Below are 17,575 nucleotides of genomic sequence, written 5' to 3'. Positions count from 1 at the left end.
GAACATAAAGGAAAGTATGAATTACTGGGGCCTTATAGAGCATTCATCACTCTGCATTAGGAGTATTGTGAGCAATTTGAGCATTGTAACTGAGGAAGAGCGTGCTGATCCCAGAGAGGGTCCAGAGGAAGTCAGAGAAATGATCCCATGAATTGAAAGGCTTATCGTATGTGAGGGGCATTTGATGTCTCTGGACCTTGACTGGACGGAGTTTAAAGAAAGCTACCAAATACTCAAAGGCCTGGATACAGTGGACAAGGAGAGGGTGTTTCCATTAGAAGGAGAGTTTAGAATCTGACAGCACAGACTCTGGATAAGGGGATGAACTGAGATGAGGAGAAATTTTTTCAGCCGGAGGGGCGGTGAATCTGTGGAATTCATTGTCAAGGGGGCTGTGGAGGCCAAGCCATTGGGTGTGTTTAAGGCAGAGTTTGATATGTTTTAATTGGTAAGGGGAGAGAGAAGATGAGAGAATGGGGTTGAAAAGAAATCAGCCATGATGGAATAGCAGAGCAGACTCAATGGGCTGAGTGGCATAATTCTGCTCCTATATGGTGTTATGCTTAAATCAGCTACAATCTTATTAAGTGGTAAAACAAGCTTGAAGTCTATGCCCAGTTCCCACTTCTTGTGATTCTACAACCTACAGACTCACTTTCAGGGATTTTTCACAACTCATATACTCTCTAGAGCTGATGTTCGCAGTATAATTGTTTATTATGTACTCAGTTTGTCCTATTTTGCACATTGCTTGTTTGTCAGTCTTTGCTTATCTATCATTATCATTATGTGCTGTCTCGTATGACGTCATCATTATTTGCTGTGTCGTATGACATCATCATTATGTGCCATGTCGTATGATGTGGGCGATCATGGTCTTTGGCCATGATCGTTCTTGGCAAATTTTTCTGCAAAGGTGGTTTGCCATTGCTGCCTTCTGGGCAGCGTTTTTACAAGACGGGTGACCCCAGCCATTCTCGATACTCTTCAGAGATTGTCTGCCTGGCGTCAGTGGTCGCGTCACCAGGACTTGAGATATGCACCAGCTGCTCGTACGACCATCCACCACCTGCTCCCGTGGCTTCACATGACCGTGATCGTGGCAGGGTTGCTAAGCAGGTCCTAACCTTGCCCAAGGATGACCCAAGGCTAGTGGAGGGAAGGAGCACCTTACACCTGCTTTGGTGGAGATGGATCTTCACCCAGTTAATATATTGTGTTTCATAAATTCTGTTGTATTTCTTTATTTTCCTGAGTGCCTGCATGAAAAAGGAAGTCAAGGTAGTATATGGTGACATATATGTACTTTGATTATAAATTTAAGTGGAACTTTGATTTTTTTTTTGTAAACAGGGAAATTCACAGCGTGTCAAATAAGAAATGCTGCTGGACCTGTCAAGTTCCTCCAGCATTGTGTGTGTGTTACTCTGGATTTCCAGCATCTGCTGGATCTCCTGTCTAAAATTCCCAGGACAGAGTCGTCTACTCAGTGATGGACGGGTGGTGTGGGAGGAGGTTCACAATCAGATAACCAGGCATGTGGACTCTGGTTCAGTCTGGACCATTAGGTCGTGTTAACCACTCTGCCTGGCTTCTGTTTCCCTGCAGTCCCCATCATTTCCATCGCTGAGGAGTAAAGACTCGTCAAGGAGGTGCAGGATGAAAAGATGGTGCTCCTGTTCGTACCCTCAGGACCCCACTGTCTGCGTCGGTTCACTCGCGAATCCCTGGCTGCCATCGAGAGGCGGATCGCCGAGGAGCAGGCGGTCAGCAACAGGAAAGACCACAAAGAGGAGAGTGAGGAGGAAAAGCCCACTCCCAACAGCGACTTGGAAGCGGGAAAGCAACTGCCAATCATCTACGGAGACGTCCCACCAAAGCTCATTGGTCAGCCTCTGGAGGACCTGGACTCCTTCTACAGCGACAAGAAGGTAGGCAAGCAAAGCCAAGAGAAGACACTGCAGTGAGTATTGAGACTACTGTGCGAGTCACTGAGTTTGAGGCCAGGTGGAGTTTACAGTAAGCAGAACCTACTGTAACAAACACAATCTACTTTACATCAGCATATTTTACAACATAGCCTTGACTTTTTTAAAGCAGGCTTTGATTAGATCAGTTCACTTTACAGCAGAATCTACACTCAATGGTCACTTTATTCGGATCCTTCTGTACCTAATAAAGTGGCCACTGAGTGTATGTTCATGGTCTTCTGCTGCTGTAATCTATCCACTTCATGGTTCAATATGTTGTCCGTTCAGAGATGCTCTTCTGCACACCACGTGGTTATTTGGGTTACTGTCACCTTCCTGTCAGCTTAAACCAGTCTGGCCATTCTCCTCTGACCTCTCTCATTAACAAGCTGTTTTTTTGCCACTCACTGGATTTTTCTTTTGTTATTCTGTAAGAGAATGTACTCCCTAGAGCAGGGGTTCCCAACTTTTTATGCCATGGATTCCTACCATTAACCGAGGGGTCAGTGGACCCCAGCTTGGGAACTCCTGTGAGTGTAGTGCATGAAATTCCCAGGAGATCAGCAGTTTCAGAGACACTCAAACCATCCCATCTGCCACCAACAATCATTCCACAGTCAAAGTGACTTAGATCACATTTCTTCCCCATTCTGATGTTTGGTCTGCAAAACAACTGAACCTCTTGACCATGTCTGCATGCTTTTATGCATTGAGTTGCTGCCACGTGATTAGCTGATTAGATATTTGTATTAATGAGCAGATATGCAGGTGTACCTAATACAGTGGTCACCGAGTGTATTCTGCACGAATTTTGAAAGTCCCTGTAGACTGAACTCATTGCTGAAACTAGAGCAGAGTCTTCCGATAAAAGCAAGATGACTTCTCTGGTGCATTCAGTGGGTGGGAGATAGTGCACAGGTAGGCAGCCCCAGCTATGTACTACAGCGGGGTCTGCAGGTGGGCTGGACGGGCAATTAACCTGATCATCTCCATTCAGAGAAAATAAGCAGAATTGCTGGAAGAACTCATCAGGTCTTGATCTGCAGTGTTGACCTTTCCTCTGCTCCATTGCCCCCAACCCCAACCCCAACCCACCTACTTTCCGCCTCACCGGGCTGGTGCTCCTAACCTCAATGAGTTACTCTGGGCCTCCAGATTAACGATCAGATTAGCTTTATTTCTCATATGTGATTTGCAGATTTTAGTTCTCTTAGGCCAAGAAAGATGCCAAGGTTTTGAAGAAGGAATAGGCGGCTCTACGTCAGGGTTTGGCCGCTCTCTAGCGGGCCTCAAATCCGCAGCCCTGACGGCTCGCATTGGAAGTGGACTGCCCCGCACCAGCTGCCTCATCTCCGCAGCCTTGCATCGTCTGTCCGGCGGGTGGAAACAGGCACAACGGGGCTTCGGGGGATGGCACTGATGGGGTGGCTCCATTCAAACCCAAAATAGGTGCAATGGTTCCAAAATGCTGCGTCTGGTTTGTGCTGATATCTTTGCAGTACGGACTGAACAGGCAGAACCCGTAGCACATAGTCTTTTAGAATGCACTCAATATTTCATGTAGTAGCAATCTGGTGCAGTTTCTCACAGCTCCAAGCAAATCTCTTACACTATCGCTTCATACTTTGATGTCCCTTAGCGCGACAATGTCAAACAGTATGACAGAGCCTCCTCCACACCAGTGAGACCCGACGTAGATTGTGACACCGCTTCGTCAAGCACCCTTGCTCTGTTCACAACAGGCAGGATTTTCCAATGGCCAACTATTTTAATTCCACTCCCCCATTCCCTTGTCGATTCATGGCCTCCTCTACTGCCACGATGAGGGAGCAACACAGTATATTCCGTCCAGGTAGCCTCCGACCTGACTTCAAGAACATCGATCTCTTGAACTTACGATAATTTCTCCCCCTTCCCCCTTCTGTCCTTTCCCGTTCCCCATTCTGGCTCCCATCTTATCCCTTCTCTCCTCATCACCTCCCTCTGGTGCCCCTCCTCCTTACCTTTTTCCCATTGTCCACTGTCCTCTCCTATCAGATTTCTTCTTCCACCTAATTTACTCCTTCTACCCATCACCTCCCTGCTTCTCACTTTACCTCACCTGGCCTCACCTGACACCTGACACCTCATATTCCTTCCCCTCCCCCCCCCCCCGCCATCTTCATATTCTGTATTCTTCTCCATAGAAACCATAGAACCATAGAAACTACAGCACAGAAACAGGCCCTTTGGCCCTTCTTGGCTGTGCCGAACCATTTTCTGCCTAGTCCCACTGACCTGCACACGGACCATATCCCTCCATACACCTCCCATCCATGTATCTGTCCAATTTATTCTTAAATGTTAAAAAAGTACCCGCATTTACCACCTCGTCTGGCAGCTCATTCCATACTCCCACCACTCTCTGTGTGAAGAAGCCCCCCCTAATGTTCCCTTTAAATTTTTCCCCCCTCACCCTTAACCCATGTCCTCTAGTTTTTTTCTCCCCTTGCCTCAGTGGAAAAAGCCTGCTTGCATTCACTCACTCTATCTATACCCATCATAATTTTATATACCTCTATCAAATCTCCCCTCATTCTTCTACGCTCCAGGGAATAAAGTCCTAACCTATTCAACCTTTCTCTGTAACTGAGTTTCTCAAGTCCCGGCAACATCCTTGTCAACCTTCTCGTCACTCTTTCAACCTTATTTATATCCTTCCTGTAATTTGGTGACCAAAACTGAACACAATACTCCAGATTCAGCCTCACCAATGCCTTATACAACCTCATCATAACATTCCAGCTCTTATACTCAATACTTTGATTAATAAAGGCCAATGTACCAAAAGCTCTCTTTACGACCCTATCTACCTGTGACGCCACTTTTAGGGAATTTTGTATCTGTATTCCCAGATCCCTCTGTTCCACTGCACTCCTCAGTGCCTTACCATTAACCTTGTATGTTCTACGTTGGTTTGTCCTTTCAACGTGCAATACCTCACACTTGTCAGTATTAAACTCCATCTGCCATTTTTCAGCCCATTTTTCCAGCTGGTCCAAGTCCCTCTGCAGGCTCTGAAAACCTTCCTCACTGTCTACTACACCTCCAATCTTTGTATCATCAGCAAACTTGCTGATCCAATTTACCACATTATCATCCAGATCATTGATATAGATGACAAATAACAATGGACCCAGCACTGATCCCTGTGGCACACCACTAGTCACAGGCCTCCACTCAGAGAAGCAATTCTCTACCACCACTCTCTGGCTTCTTCCATCGAGCCAATGTCTAATCCAATTTACCACCTCTCCATGTATACCTAGTGACTGAATTTTCCTAACTAACCTCCCATGTGGGACCTTGTCAAAGGCCTTACTGAAGTCCATGTAGACAATATCCACTGCCTTCCCTCCATCCACTTTCCTGGTAACCTCCTCGAAAAACTCCAACAGATTGGTCAAACATGACCTACCACGCACAAAGCCATATTGACTCTCCCTAATAAGCCCCTGTCTATCCAAATGCTTGTAGATTCTGTCTCTTAGTACTCCCTCCAATAACTTACCTACTACTGACGTTAAACTCACCGGCCTATAATTTCCCGGATTACTTTTCGATCCCTTTTCAAACAACGGAACAACATGAGCCACTCTCCAATCCTCCGGCACTTCAGCTGTAGACAGTGACATTTTAAATATTTCTGCCAGGGCCCCCGCAATTTCAACACTAGTCTCCTTCAAGGTCCGAGGGAACATTCTGTCAGGTCCCGGGGATTTATCCACTTTAAATTTCCTCAAGACAGCAAGCACCTCCTCCTTTTCAATCTGTACAGTTTCCATGGTCTCACTACTTGATTCCCTCAATTCCATAGATTTCATGCCAGCTTCCTTAGTAAATACAGACGCAAAAAACCTATTTAAGATCTCCCCCATTTCCTTTGGTTCTGCACAAAGCTGACCACTCTGATCTTCAAGAGGACCAATTTTATCCCTTACAATCCTTTTGCTCTTAATATACTTGTAAAAGCTCTTTGGATTATCCTTCACTTTAACTGCCAAGGCAACCTCATGTCTTCTTTTTGCCCTCCTGATTTCTTTCTTAAGTATTTTCTTGCACCTCTTATACTCCTCAAGCACCTGATTTACCCCCTGTTTCCTATACATTTCATACAACTCCCTCTTCTTCTTTATCAGAGTTGCAATATCCCTTGAGAACCAAGGTTCCTTATTCCTATTCAATTTGCCTTTAATCCTGACAGGAACATACAAACTCTGCACTCTCAAAATTTCCCCTTTGAAGGCTTCCCACCTACCAATCACATCTTTGCCAGAGAACAACCTGTCCCAATCCACGCTTTTTAGATCCTTTCTCATTTCTTCAAATTTGGCCTTCTTCCAGTTCAGAACCTCAACCCTAGGACCAGATCTATCCTTGTCCATGATCAAATTGAAACTAATGGTGTTATGATCACTGGAACCAAAGTGCTCCCCTACACAGACTTCTGTCACTTGCCGTAATTCGTTTCCTAACAGGAGATCCAATATTGCATCCCCTCTAGTTGGTCCCTCTATATACTGATTTAGAAAACTTTCCTGAACACATTTTACGAACTCTAAGCCATCTAGACCCCTAACAGTATGGGAGTCCCAATCAATGTATGGAAAATTAAAATCCCCTACCACCACAACTTTATGTTTCCTGCAGTTGCCTGCTATCTCTCTGCAGATTTGCTCTTCCAAGTCTCGTTGACTATTGGGTGGTCTGCAATACAATCCCACTAATGTGGCCATACCTTTCCTGTTTCTCAGCTCCACCCATAAGGACTCAGTAGACAAGCCCTCTAATCTGTCCTGCCTGAGCACCACTGTAATATTTTCCCTAACAAGCAATGCTACTCCCCCACCTTTCATTCCTCTGCCTCGATCACATCTGAAACATCGGAACCCTGGAATATTAAGCTGCCAGTCCTGCCCCTCCTGTAGCCAAGTTTCACTAATTGCTACAACATCATAATTCCACGTGTCAATCCACGCCCTCAACTCATCCGCCTTCCCCGCAATACTCCTAGCATTGAAACATATACACCTCAGAAGATTTTTACCACCACTCACAACCTTTCTATCAGCAGATTTGCTTAAACTTTCAATATCATTTATTTTCACCCCAGCCACACTGTCAGCTCTGGCACTCTGGTTCCCATCCCCCTGCAAATCTAGTTTAAAGCCTCCCCAATAGCACTAACAAACCTCCCTGAAAGGATATTGGTCCCCCTGTGGTTCAAGTGTAACCTGTCTCTCTTGTACAGGTCCCACCTGCCCCAGAAGAGGTCCCAATGATCCTGAAATCTGAAACCCTGCCCCCTACACCAGTTCCTCAGCCACTTGTTCCTCCTCCAGAGCATCCTATTCCTACCCTCACTGGCACCTAGCACAGGTAGCAATCCTGAGATTACCACCCTTGAGGTCCTGCTTTTCAACTTCCTACCAAGCTCTCTATACTCACTGTCCAGGACCTCCTCACTCTTCCTTGCTATGTCATTCCTTACTTACCAGTCCTGATGAAGGGTCTCAGCCCGAAATGGTGACTCTTTATTCCTCTCCATAGATGCTGCCTGACCTGCTGAGTTCCTCCAGCATTTTGTGTGTGTTACTCAGTTTGACACAGAGCCTTACAGGGTTATGTACAGAATTACCCAATGTCACAGAGTGTCAAAAAATTCAAAAATCAAAAATGAATTTATTCCCAAAGTTCCTATATGTTACCATATACTACTTCGAGATTCATTTTCTTGCAGGCATTTGCACGAAAACAAATTCAATAAATTTTTTGAAAAGCTATACATGAGTAAAGATTGACAAACAACCAATGTCCAAAAGAAGACAAATAGTGCAAATTTAAAAAAAAAAAGAACTAATTAGAACATGAAGGTCAGAGTTCTTGAAAGTGAGTCTATAGGTTGTGGAGTCAGTTCAGAGTTGAGGTGAGAGAAGTTATTCACACCAGTTCAGGTTAATAGCCATTACTGAACCTGGTGATGTGGGCCTAAGACTCCTGTACCTCAAGCCTGATGGTAGTGACATCTCACAGTGTCAATTAACAGCCCCATACAGTCTCACACAGTGTGTTAGAGTCCCAGTGTGTTAGGTATCGTGGCACGGAATACCTTACAGTGCAATTGGTAATTGTTTTTCTTTTATTGTCCCATATACCAACATACAGAGAAAATCTTCATCTGCAGACAGATCATCCCATACCTAAGTGCTTCAATGATGCATGATAGAGAGCGAAAAACAGTGCAGTGCAGGTGGACACATAAAATGCAAGGGGCCATGTCGAAGTAGGTTTCAATAGGTACACAATGTCAGAGAAATGTATACCATATACATCCTGAAATTCTCTTTAGATTAGATTAGATTCAACTTAATTGTCATTGTGCCGAGTACAGATACAAAGCCAATGAAATGCGTTTAGCATCTGACCAGAAATGCAAAGAATGGTGTTATTTACAAAATAACTGCGAATAAAAAGTAAGTGCTACAGCACACAAATATAAAAGTACTGAGACAGTACAATATGGGTGCAATACTGCTTAGCGCTGTGATGTGAGGTTCAGCAGGGTCACAGCCTCAGGGAAGAAGCTCTTCCTGTGCCTGCTGGTGTGGGAGCAGACATCCATGAAAACAGAGGAGTGCCCCAAAGAATAAATGACAGTTAAATGTTAGAACCCCTAAGCCCCCCCAGCCCCTCCCCTCCCATGCATAAGCAACAGCAAAGCAACAATTCCCACCCCCACCAGCAAAAAAAGCATTGGTGTCCCCCACTGAGCACTCAAGTGTACAGCAAAGCATCAATAAAGACACAGACTTGTAGTGCCCTAAAGACTACTCGTTCTACATAGCACAGGCTCTCTCGCTCTCCCTAATAAGGGGAAAGGAGGTGTCCCTATTTCACAGCGAGAGGGGAAACATAACAAACAACTCGCCAATTTACGATGTTAAAAGTCTTCTGCGTTTTTTTCCAAGCTCTGTGCCCAAAGAACTCAGGTCTCTAGGCTCACTGCTTTCGACCTTCCGTGTACTCACACGACACATCGGGCAGCGGCACCGGCCTCGAATCCACCCGCCTCCAGAGCTACGAAAATCCGACACCCTGAAGGTGCACTAGTCTCCCAGGCTGTGTCCTTGGCCTATCGTAAAATGGCCGGTCATGAGGCCCTGAGAGCAGGTTCCATTTCCGCAAAGAGCCGAGTCAGCGCGTAACTCCAAGTCAAGGTCTTCAAAAGAACCCTGAAAAGGGGGAAAAGAGATAGTAAAGATAGAAATAGAGCTGTTTCCAAAGATGCAAGCAAAGGGGTCGCCGTTAGCCGGCATCTTCCTAAGCTCCACCCTCCAACTCAGCAGCTGAGAGATCAGGAGTTCACCCTTATCATGATGTCAAGAAATTCCTTGCAGTATCTCGCTATCTCTCTATGTCTTCATGTACAGTATCTCAATGTCACTGTCACAAAGTGTCACATCATAGTGCCTTACCCCACCAGATCATACGGCATAGTGTGTCCCCTAGCACCGTAGAGCCTCACAGTAGGCCGTGCCATCAGGGGTCAGCCTTATTCACCATATACATTTACATGTATTCCATTTACTGTGGTTTGTTGGTGTGATTTGCAACAAAAGAGCTACAACGTTTAACAATCATAAAGAATAAGGTTAAAGTACGGATATGAAATGAAATGTGCTTAAATACATAAATACCAAAATGTATTTAAAGTGTAAGCAGCTGAATTAAAGTGTTTACAGAGCAGTGCAGTGATGGGAATGTTAAATTAGGGGTGGGGGGGGCTAACTAGAGTGGTTGTTCAGATTAGCTGCCTGGGGGGGTATGAACTTTATAGATGTGGTGGGCTTTGTCTTGATACCCCTGTTATGCTTTCCAGAGGGAGCTTTTGAAAAAGGCACTTTGCTGGGTGGGTAGCTTATTTAATGAATTAACTTATTTAGAGATACAGTGTGAAGTAGTCCCTTCCGGCACGTCGAGCCACACTGCCAAGCAACCCTCGATGACGCCAATTTAACCTTAATTTAATCATGGGACAATTTACAACGACCAATGAACCGACCTGGTATGTCTTTGGAGTGTGGGAGGGAACTGATGGAGCGGGGAGGGGTGGGGGTAGGATATACAGAGAACTTCAAACTCTGACACCCCAAGCTGTAATAACATCACACCACTGTGGCACCCCAGTTCCTGTCATGACTTTTGCTGCATATGTGTGGTGCCATGCAGTTTTAGACAGACAGATAGATAGATACTTTATTGATCCCAAAGGAAATTACATGTCACAGTAAGCATTACAAGTGCACAGATATAAATATTATAAATCTAAATCATGTAATGCAGTGGTACCACCATGCAGTGCCAGAGCATGCCACACAATGCCAGAGAGTGTCACACAGTGCCAGAGCGTGTCACACAGTGCCAGAGCGTCACCCAGTGCCAGAGAGTGTCACCCAGTGCCAGAGAGTGTCACCCAGTGCCAGAGAGTGTCACACAGTGCCAGAGAGTGTCACACAGTGCCAGAGAGTCACACAGTGCCAGAGCGAGTCACACAGTCCCAGAGCGTCACCCAGTGCCAGAGAGCGTCGCCCAGTGCCAGAGAGTGACGCCCAGTGCCAGAGAGTGACGCCCAGTGCCAGAGAGTATTGCACAGTGCCAGAGAATGTTGCACAGTGCCAGAGAGTATTGCCCAGTACCAGCGAGTATCGCACAGTGCCAGAGAGTTTCAAAGAGTGCCGAGAGTGTTACAGAGTGCAAGGAAGTGCCCCACTATATGGGAGAGTTGTCTGTCATGTTCACATATAATGAGGGTGGGGGTGTTTAAATGTCTTTATCTGCTATTGTATGCTGTGTGATAATTGCCCTGTTACTTGTTTACCTGAATATCCGTCTCTTTCAGACATTTATAGTACTGAACAAAGGGAAGACCATTTTTCGATTTAGTGCCAGCCCTGCGTTGTACCTACTGACTCCTTTTCACCATGTTAGAAGAATAGCTATTAAAGTTTTAGTACATTCATATCCTTTCACTGGTGGACAATGTGGGGCTTATGCCTGTGGTTCTGGTGTTGATGATTGTGGTGAGGTGGGGATGGAGTCACTGATATTTCAACTGTTTTATATCAGCACATGATAATCCAAGCGGTTTGTTTGTTCGTTGTTTGTCATGTCGTATGTTGTGGGCGATCATGGTCTTTCCACAACTGTGGTTGTTCCTGGCAAATTTTTCTACAGAAGGGGTTTGCCATTGCCACCTTCTGGGCAGTGTCTTTATAGGATGGGTGACCCCAGCCATTATCAATACTCTTCAGAGATTGTCTGCCTGGCGTCAGTGGTCACGTAACCAGGACTTGTGATCCACACCAGCTGCTCGTATGACCATCCACCACCTGCTCCCATGACTTCATGTGACCCTGATCAGGGGAGGGGGTGCTACACCCTGCCCAAGGGTGACCTGCAGGGTAGCGGAGGGAAGGAGCGTCTTTCTTCTCCTTTGGCAGAGACGAATCTCCTCAGCACCATCCAGTCTAAGTGATAAAGTGGTAAAGTTCCCAGAGCAAACCCAGAACTCCGATGTCCACCTGGAGGTCTATAAAATAACAAGGGGCTTAGAGAGGGTAGAGAGAGACTTTTTCCCCCAGAGTGGAAGCGTCAAATACTTTAAGATGGGAGGAGGGAAAGCTTACAGAAGATTGGTAAGAAAACATGCACAAAATGCTGGAGGAACTCAGCAGGTCGGGCAGCATCCACGGAGGGGAATAAACAGTCGACGTTTCAGGTTGTGATCCTTCAACAGGACTCTGATGATACCTCATGTAAAACCTCGTTGACTGTTCATTCCCCTCCATAGATTCTGCCTGACCTGCTGAGTTCCCCCAGCATTTTGTTTGTGTTGCTCAAGATTTCCAGCACTGCCAGGGGAGGTCGTGGAAGGAGATACGATAGCAACATTTCAGATTCATTCAGACAAATAAATGTACAGGCAGCCATAGCAGGGATATGGACCACGTTCAGGCAGGTGGGACTAGTTTAATGAAGTTTAGATAGGTACATGGATAAAGGAATTTGGAGGGCTATGGTTCAGGTGTAGGTCGATGGGACTAGGCAATTTAAATGGTTCAGCATGGACTAGATGGGCTGAAGGGCCTGTTCCTGTGCTGTACTTTTCTATGTTCACTGAATCAGTGTGTGTGGGTAAATAGACTGGAAATGAAACTCAATTAAGTCAATCGTGAGGCACAACAAGCTCAATCCTCTGCAGACCACCTCTTCTTACCTGAAACGCCACTCTCTGAGTTTAGACTCCTTTGCCACTCAGACTTTTGCAGTTCTCAGTCAGGAACCTGTCAGTCTCCTGCACTCCAAGGAAACCAGGAAAAAGAGAAGGAAGGAGGTCAGGGTTGAGGGGGATGATAAATCAGCTGTGATCGAATGGCAGAACAGCCTCAATGGGCCAAATGGCCTAATTCTGATCTTATGTTCTAAAGCAAACCCAGTATAGAGCCAGACAGCAGGGTCACAGGCCCTTCAGCCCCACTCACCCATGTTGACTGTGTTGCCTAGTGAGCTGGTCGTACCCGCCTGCCTTTGGTCCATAGACTTGAAGCCTTTTGTAAACGTGGACTTATCCAGAAGGATCTTAAGTGTTGCTCACGTGCCTGCCTCAACCTTATTCCACATGCACACTACTCTTTGCATGAAGGAGGTGCCCCTGATGTCCCTTTTTAAATCTCTCGTCTCTGATCTTAAACCTCTTGTTCTCGGCACCCCCTCTCACCCTGTCCACGCTCTTATGATGGGATATACCTCTATCAGGTCCCCCTCAATCTCCTGTGCTTCAGGGAATGAAGTCCTGGTCTATGCAAGCTCTTTCAGTACAGTGGTCCATCTATCTATCTATTTATTTATTTTCAGATACAGTGTGGAGTGGCCCCTCCCAGCCCTCCCAGCCACGCCGCTCCAGCAAACCCCCAACAAACACAATTAAACCTAACCTCATCACGGGTCAACTTACAACGACCATTTAAGCGCCCTGGCGAGTCTTTAGGACTGAGAGAGGAAACTGGAGCACCTGGAAAACCAGTGCATTCCGTGGTGAGGACACGGAGAGACTCCTAACAGAATGGCGTTGGAATTGAACTCCAACCTCTGAGAGTCCTGAGCTGTAATAGCGTTGCCCTAAAACCGCTGCGCTACCATGCTCCTAATTCCTTATGGTGCATGCTGATAAATGAAACACTCCCGTTATCCCACTGTGTGCACTCTCCCCAAAGCAATCCCGTTCCTCCTGTACTGCCGGTCAAAGAGAAGGGTGGATGGAGAGCTGAGCTGCGGAGCTGGCACCTTCCTTGTGTTGATATTCCCAGAGTCCACCCACCTCACTAATCAAAGTTCAAAGTAAATTTTATCATCGAAGTACATATATGCCACCATATACAACCCTGAGATTCATTTTCTTGTGGGACATACTCAACAGATCTACATAATTGTAACTATAAAAGAATCAACGAATGGCTGCCCAACCAGGGCTTTCAACCAGAGTGCAGAGGACAAAAACAAAAAGAAGAAACAATGATATAAATAAATAAATAAGCAATAAATATTGTGAACATGAGATGAAGAGTTTATCTTGGGCGTTTGCTCCCTGTGCGTACGTTAAAGGGCTGGAGATACGAGTGGCTGAACATTGTGGAGCAAGGGTCCCAGCTTGTAGTGGCTTTACTCTGACCCAGCAGGTGCTGCTGATGCCTTGACACTTAATGTGTCAATTATTGCTTTCTTACTCACAAGGTGTCCAAGGTGATAAGAAACATAGATAAAATGAACAGCCAGCACCTTTATCTCAGGGGTGGCAATGGCTAATATGGGAGGGCATAGTTTAAAGGTGGTTGGAGGAAAGTACTGGGGGGATGTCAGAGGTAAGTACTTTACACAGAGAGTGATGGGTGCGTGGAATGCACTGCTGAGGATGCTGGAAGAGATTAGGGAGATGATTGAAATAAAAATGGAGGGCTATGTGGGAGGGAAGGGTTAGATTGATCTTGGAGTAGGTTACAAGGTCAGCATGACATTGTGGGCCGAATAGCCTGTACAGTGCCATTCTGTTCCATGTTCCATGTTATCAATGCCATTCTCTGGCCAATGCCAGTGGTGTCTGAGCCTCGTTGACCCAGAATAGCTGATCTTAAGATGAATCAGATAGTACAGATCACAATCTGTCTACTATTTAAGCTCTGGCCATCACGCTACAGGAAGCGATGTCATTAGAAAGGATCCCGTGCATATTTTGTGAGGTCGCTTTCCCATGAGGAGAAAATACCCAGGCTGGTGCCCTCCTGTATTTTGCCTTTTGCAAATACAGAGACTGAGGGGAAATTTGATTACGGTCATGAAATGTCTAGAAACAAGTTAACAGATGCACTGCTTTCTCAAGGAGGGGAGTAGGGGTAAGTTCTGCAGCCTCAGGCTGGTCAGTGGTGAGAAAGCAGTATAAAGTATAAGCTTTTAGAAGCATTGATCTGAGATAGGATTGCTCTCACCAGAAGAAAATGGATTAGCTATTCCAATTCCTTGTTTAGCTGCTTTTTAAATGGTGTTAATATATCTGCCTCAACTACATCCTCTGGCATCTCATTCCATATACCAACCACCTCGGGTTAAACATTTCCTCTCTCACCTTCAACCTGTGCCCTCTAGTTCTTGAGTCCCCAACCCTGGGAAAATGACTCCGCATTAAAAGCTGGAATTTCAGAAGGGTCTTTGTCAGAAATGACCAGATTGTTGCAAGAATCCTCGTGGTTCACTAATGTCCTTTAAAGGGAGGAGATCTGTTGTCCTGACCCTGTCCGTGACTCCAGATCGCCCCAAGTTGGTGGGCCTCCACTGTCTCCTGGGGTCTAGGTATGGGCAATAAATGCCAGCATTGCCAGCAGCACCCATATCTCTCATGTGAACAAGAAGTAGACGAAACTGTCATGGAACACAACAGCACGGTACAGGCCCCTCAGCTGACCCATTAACCTATTCTAAGATCAATCTAACCCTTTCCTCCTACATGACCTTCCATTTTACTGTCACGCATCCGCGTGCCTACCGAAGAGATCCTTAAATGTCCCTAATGCATCTCATAACAACCGGTGAGACGGCCCTTTTTGTTCCTGGGATAGACGTCCTTGATCATGGGTGGGAGCTGGTTTGTCAGAAGGCACGTTTGTTCAATGTGCGGAAATGAAGTCCGAGAAGAGAAGGGGAGGTAGAGAAGTGCTGAAGGGTTTGGACAGAGTGAATCAGGGGAAACGGAGTTTGGTATGTGATTCAGCACATTCATTACCGTGACGGATATCCAGAAATACTCAATATTTTCTAATTATGGATCATCAGTACAATGTCCTGGCTTGACCTCGGATTGATGGTTTTGAATTAGCCTACAGAGCTTTGCCTGCTGTTGCTTTGGATTTGAGAAGTGTGATACAAGTTCAAGATTACTCAGTCCATCATTTTAATATTTATTGAGAATCGACGTGGAATAGGCCCTTCCAGACCCTCGAGCTGTGTGCCGTCCAACAATCTCCCGATTTTAATCTGAGCCTAATCAGGGTACAGTCAACAGTGACCAATTAACCTACCAACCAGTACGCCGTTGGGCTGTGGGATGAAACCAGAGCACCAGGAGGGAACCCAGGCGGTCACGGGGAGAACGTACCATGCCATTCTATTACATTAGAGCAGAGTACAGGCCCTTCGGCTGACAATATTGGGCTGACATTTTGACCTACTCTAAGATCAATCTAACCCTTCCCTCCTACATAGCCCTCCATTTTTCTATCATCCATGTGCCTCTCTGAAATGTCTCTTATGTATTTGCCTCTAACGCTAACCATGGCAGGGTGTTCTATGCACCCATCACTCTCTGGGTAGAAAAACTTAACTCTGACACCTCACCCCATACTTTCCTCCAATCGTCTTAAAAACTATGCCGTTCCCACCCGGGGAAAAAGTCTCTGGCTGTCCACACGATCATCCTGTACACCTCCATTTCTTTCTTTATGTAGAGATACAGAATGGTAGCAGGCCCCGCTAGGCCACCAAGCCCGCCCCACCCAACTATACCCACGTGGGCAACCAACTTCAAACCCATGGGTCTTTGGAATGTGGGAGGAGACCAGAGCACTGGGAGGAAACCCATGCAGGCACCGGGCATCATTAGCTTAAAATAAAGGCATTCATTTTGTACCAATGCTGTCGCAAAACTGGTCAAAGATTAACAAACTAATTACAAAACTCTCTTCGTTAATTATTGTTGGGCTTCAAATTTAAAAATTTAGGTACATGGGACTCAAGTCATTGTGTGTATTTAAGGCAGAGATTGAGAGGTTCAGGTTGGTGAGGGTGGAGGGGAGGTTGTGTGGTTGAGGGTTACGGGGAGAAAGTAGGAGGATAGGGTTATAGGAAATTAGTCATGATTGAATGGTACTAATGTAACGGGCCGAATGATCTTGGGGTCTAAAACTGCTTTCAGTCTTTCCTATCTTACTAGAAATCCTCATTCCTTTTGCTGAATGTGTTTAAGAAAAAAAGATATTTAGGTTTCTAAATATCAAGGGGTAGTGGGAGAGAGAGGAACTATGGTGTAACATAGATGATTAGTTATGGTCACATTGATTGATAGAGCAGGCTAGATGGGCCAAGTGGCCTAGGTCCTGTTCATACTTTTGAGCCATAGAATTGTACAGCCCTGAAACAGGCCCTTCGGCCCAACCACGTCCATGCTGACCTTTATTAACCCCAGTGGCCTGCATTAGCACCGCATCCCTCTGTGCCAGAGCTTCCCAACCTTTGTTATGCCATGGACCCCTACCACTAACCAAGGGGTCTGTAGACCCCAGGCTGGAAACCCCTGCTCTATGCCTCGCCAGTTTAAGGGTCTATCCAAATACTGCTTTAGTATATCTAATCCCATGTCAGGTCACTCGTCTGAGTGCTACTGGCACCATGTGACCCAGTACTACCTGTCGCATGGTTGGGTGGTCGGCGACTAAACTGGCTCCCCCACCAGGCTTGCCTGGTGAGGAGGGTGGCTAGACACCCTGCAGGACAAAAAACAAGACCCGTCAAAGGGTGGATGAACCCTCTCGTAGGGTCAACGGCCATCTAACAAACACGTGTCGTGAAGCGCGGAAAGGGCATCCCTTGCATCGAAGCTTGGTCTGGCCATTCACTGCAACAGAACTTTGCCCAGCCGTGCCGCTGGGTCCGGGAGGGGATGTCGAGAGGGTGGGTCTGGACCTGTGCAACCCCCTACTCACCTAAAATCCACTCACGCACACGCTGTTCCTTTCTGAGGAGTGGGGTACCACCCCACTAACTGACTGAAAGCAACCATCATCATCCTATGGGATGGATAACCAGAGAGAGAGAAAGATATTTAATCCCAGCCCCTTCTCTGGTAGCACGTTACAGATTTCAACCACTCTCTGCCGAACCTCAGTTCCTCTTTTAAAAACTCCCCCTCTTACCTTAAGCTTCTGCCCTCTTGTTTTTCTTGCCCCTACCTTGGGAATAAAGAT

The 17,575-nt window shown here is 46.1% G+C and overlaps 1 protein-coding gene across 4 annotated transcripts in view; it reads left to right on the top strand.

Annotated features, from left to right (window-relative positions):
* scn5lab (sodium channel, voltage gated, type V-like, alpha b) overlaps positions 1-17,575 on the top strand; it is a 480,040-nt gene that overhangs the window by 153,953 nt on the left and 308,512 nt on the right. For all 4 annotated transcript variants that reach the window (XM_072254130.1, XM_072254129.1, XM_072254125.1 and 1 more), the window contains exons 3-4: positions 1,609-1,931; positions 10,909-11,028. In XM_072254130.1, coding sequence (XP_072110231.1) covers positions 1,668-1,931; positions 10,909-11,028 — 384 coding nt within the window. In that variant the 5' untranslated portion in view covers positions 1,609-1,667. The remainder of the gene's footprint in view (positions 1-1,608; positions 1,932-10,908; positions 11,029-17,575) is intronic.

Source organism: Mobula birostris, chromosome 3 (assembly GCF_030028105.1).
Source record: "Mobula birostris isolate sMobBir1 chromosome 3, sMobBir1.hap1, whole genome shotgun sequence".
NCBI lineage: Eukaryota > Metazoa > Chordata > Chondrichthyes > Myliobatiformes > Myliobatidae > Mobula > Mobula birostris.
The sequence above is the reverse complement of the archived record's forward strand: the minus strand, read 5'-3'. Positions and strand labels throughout refer to the sequence as shown.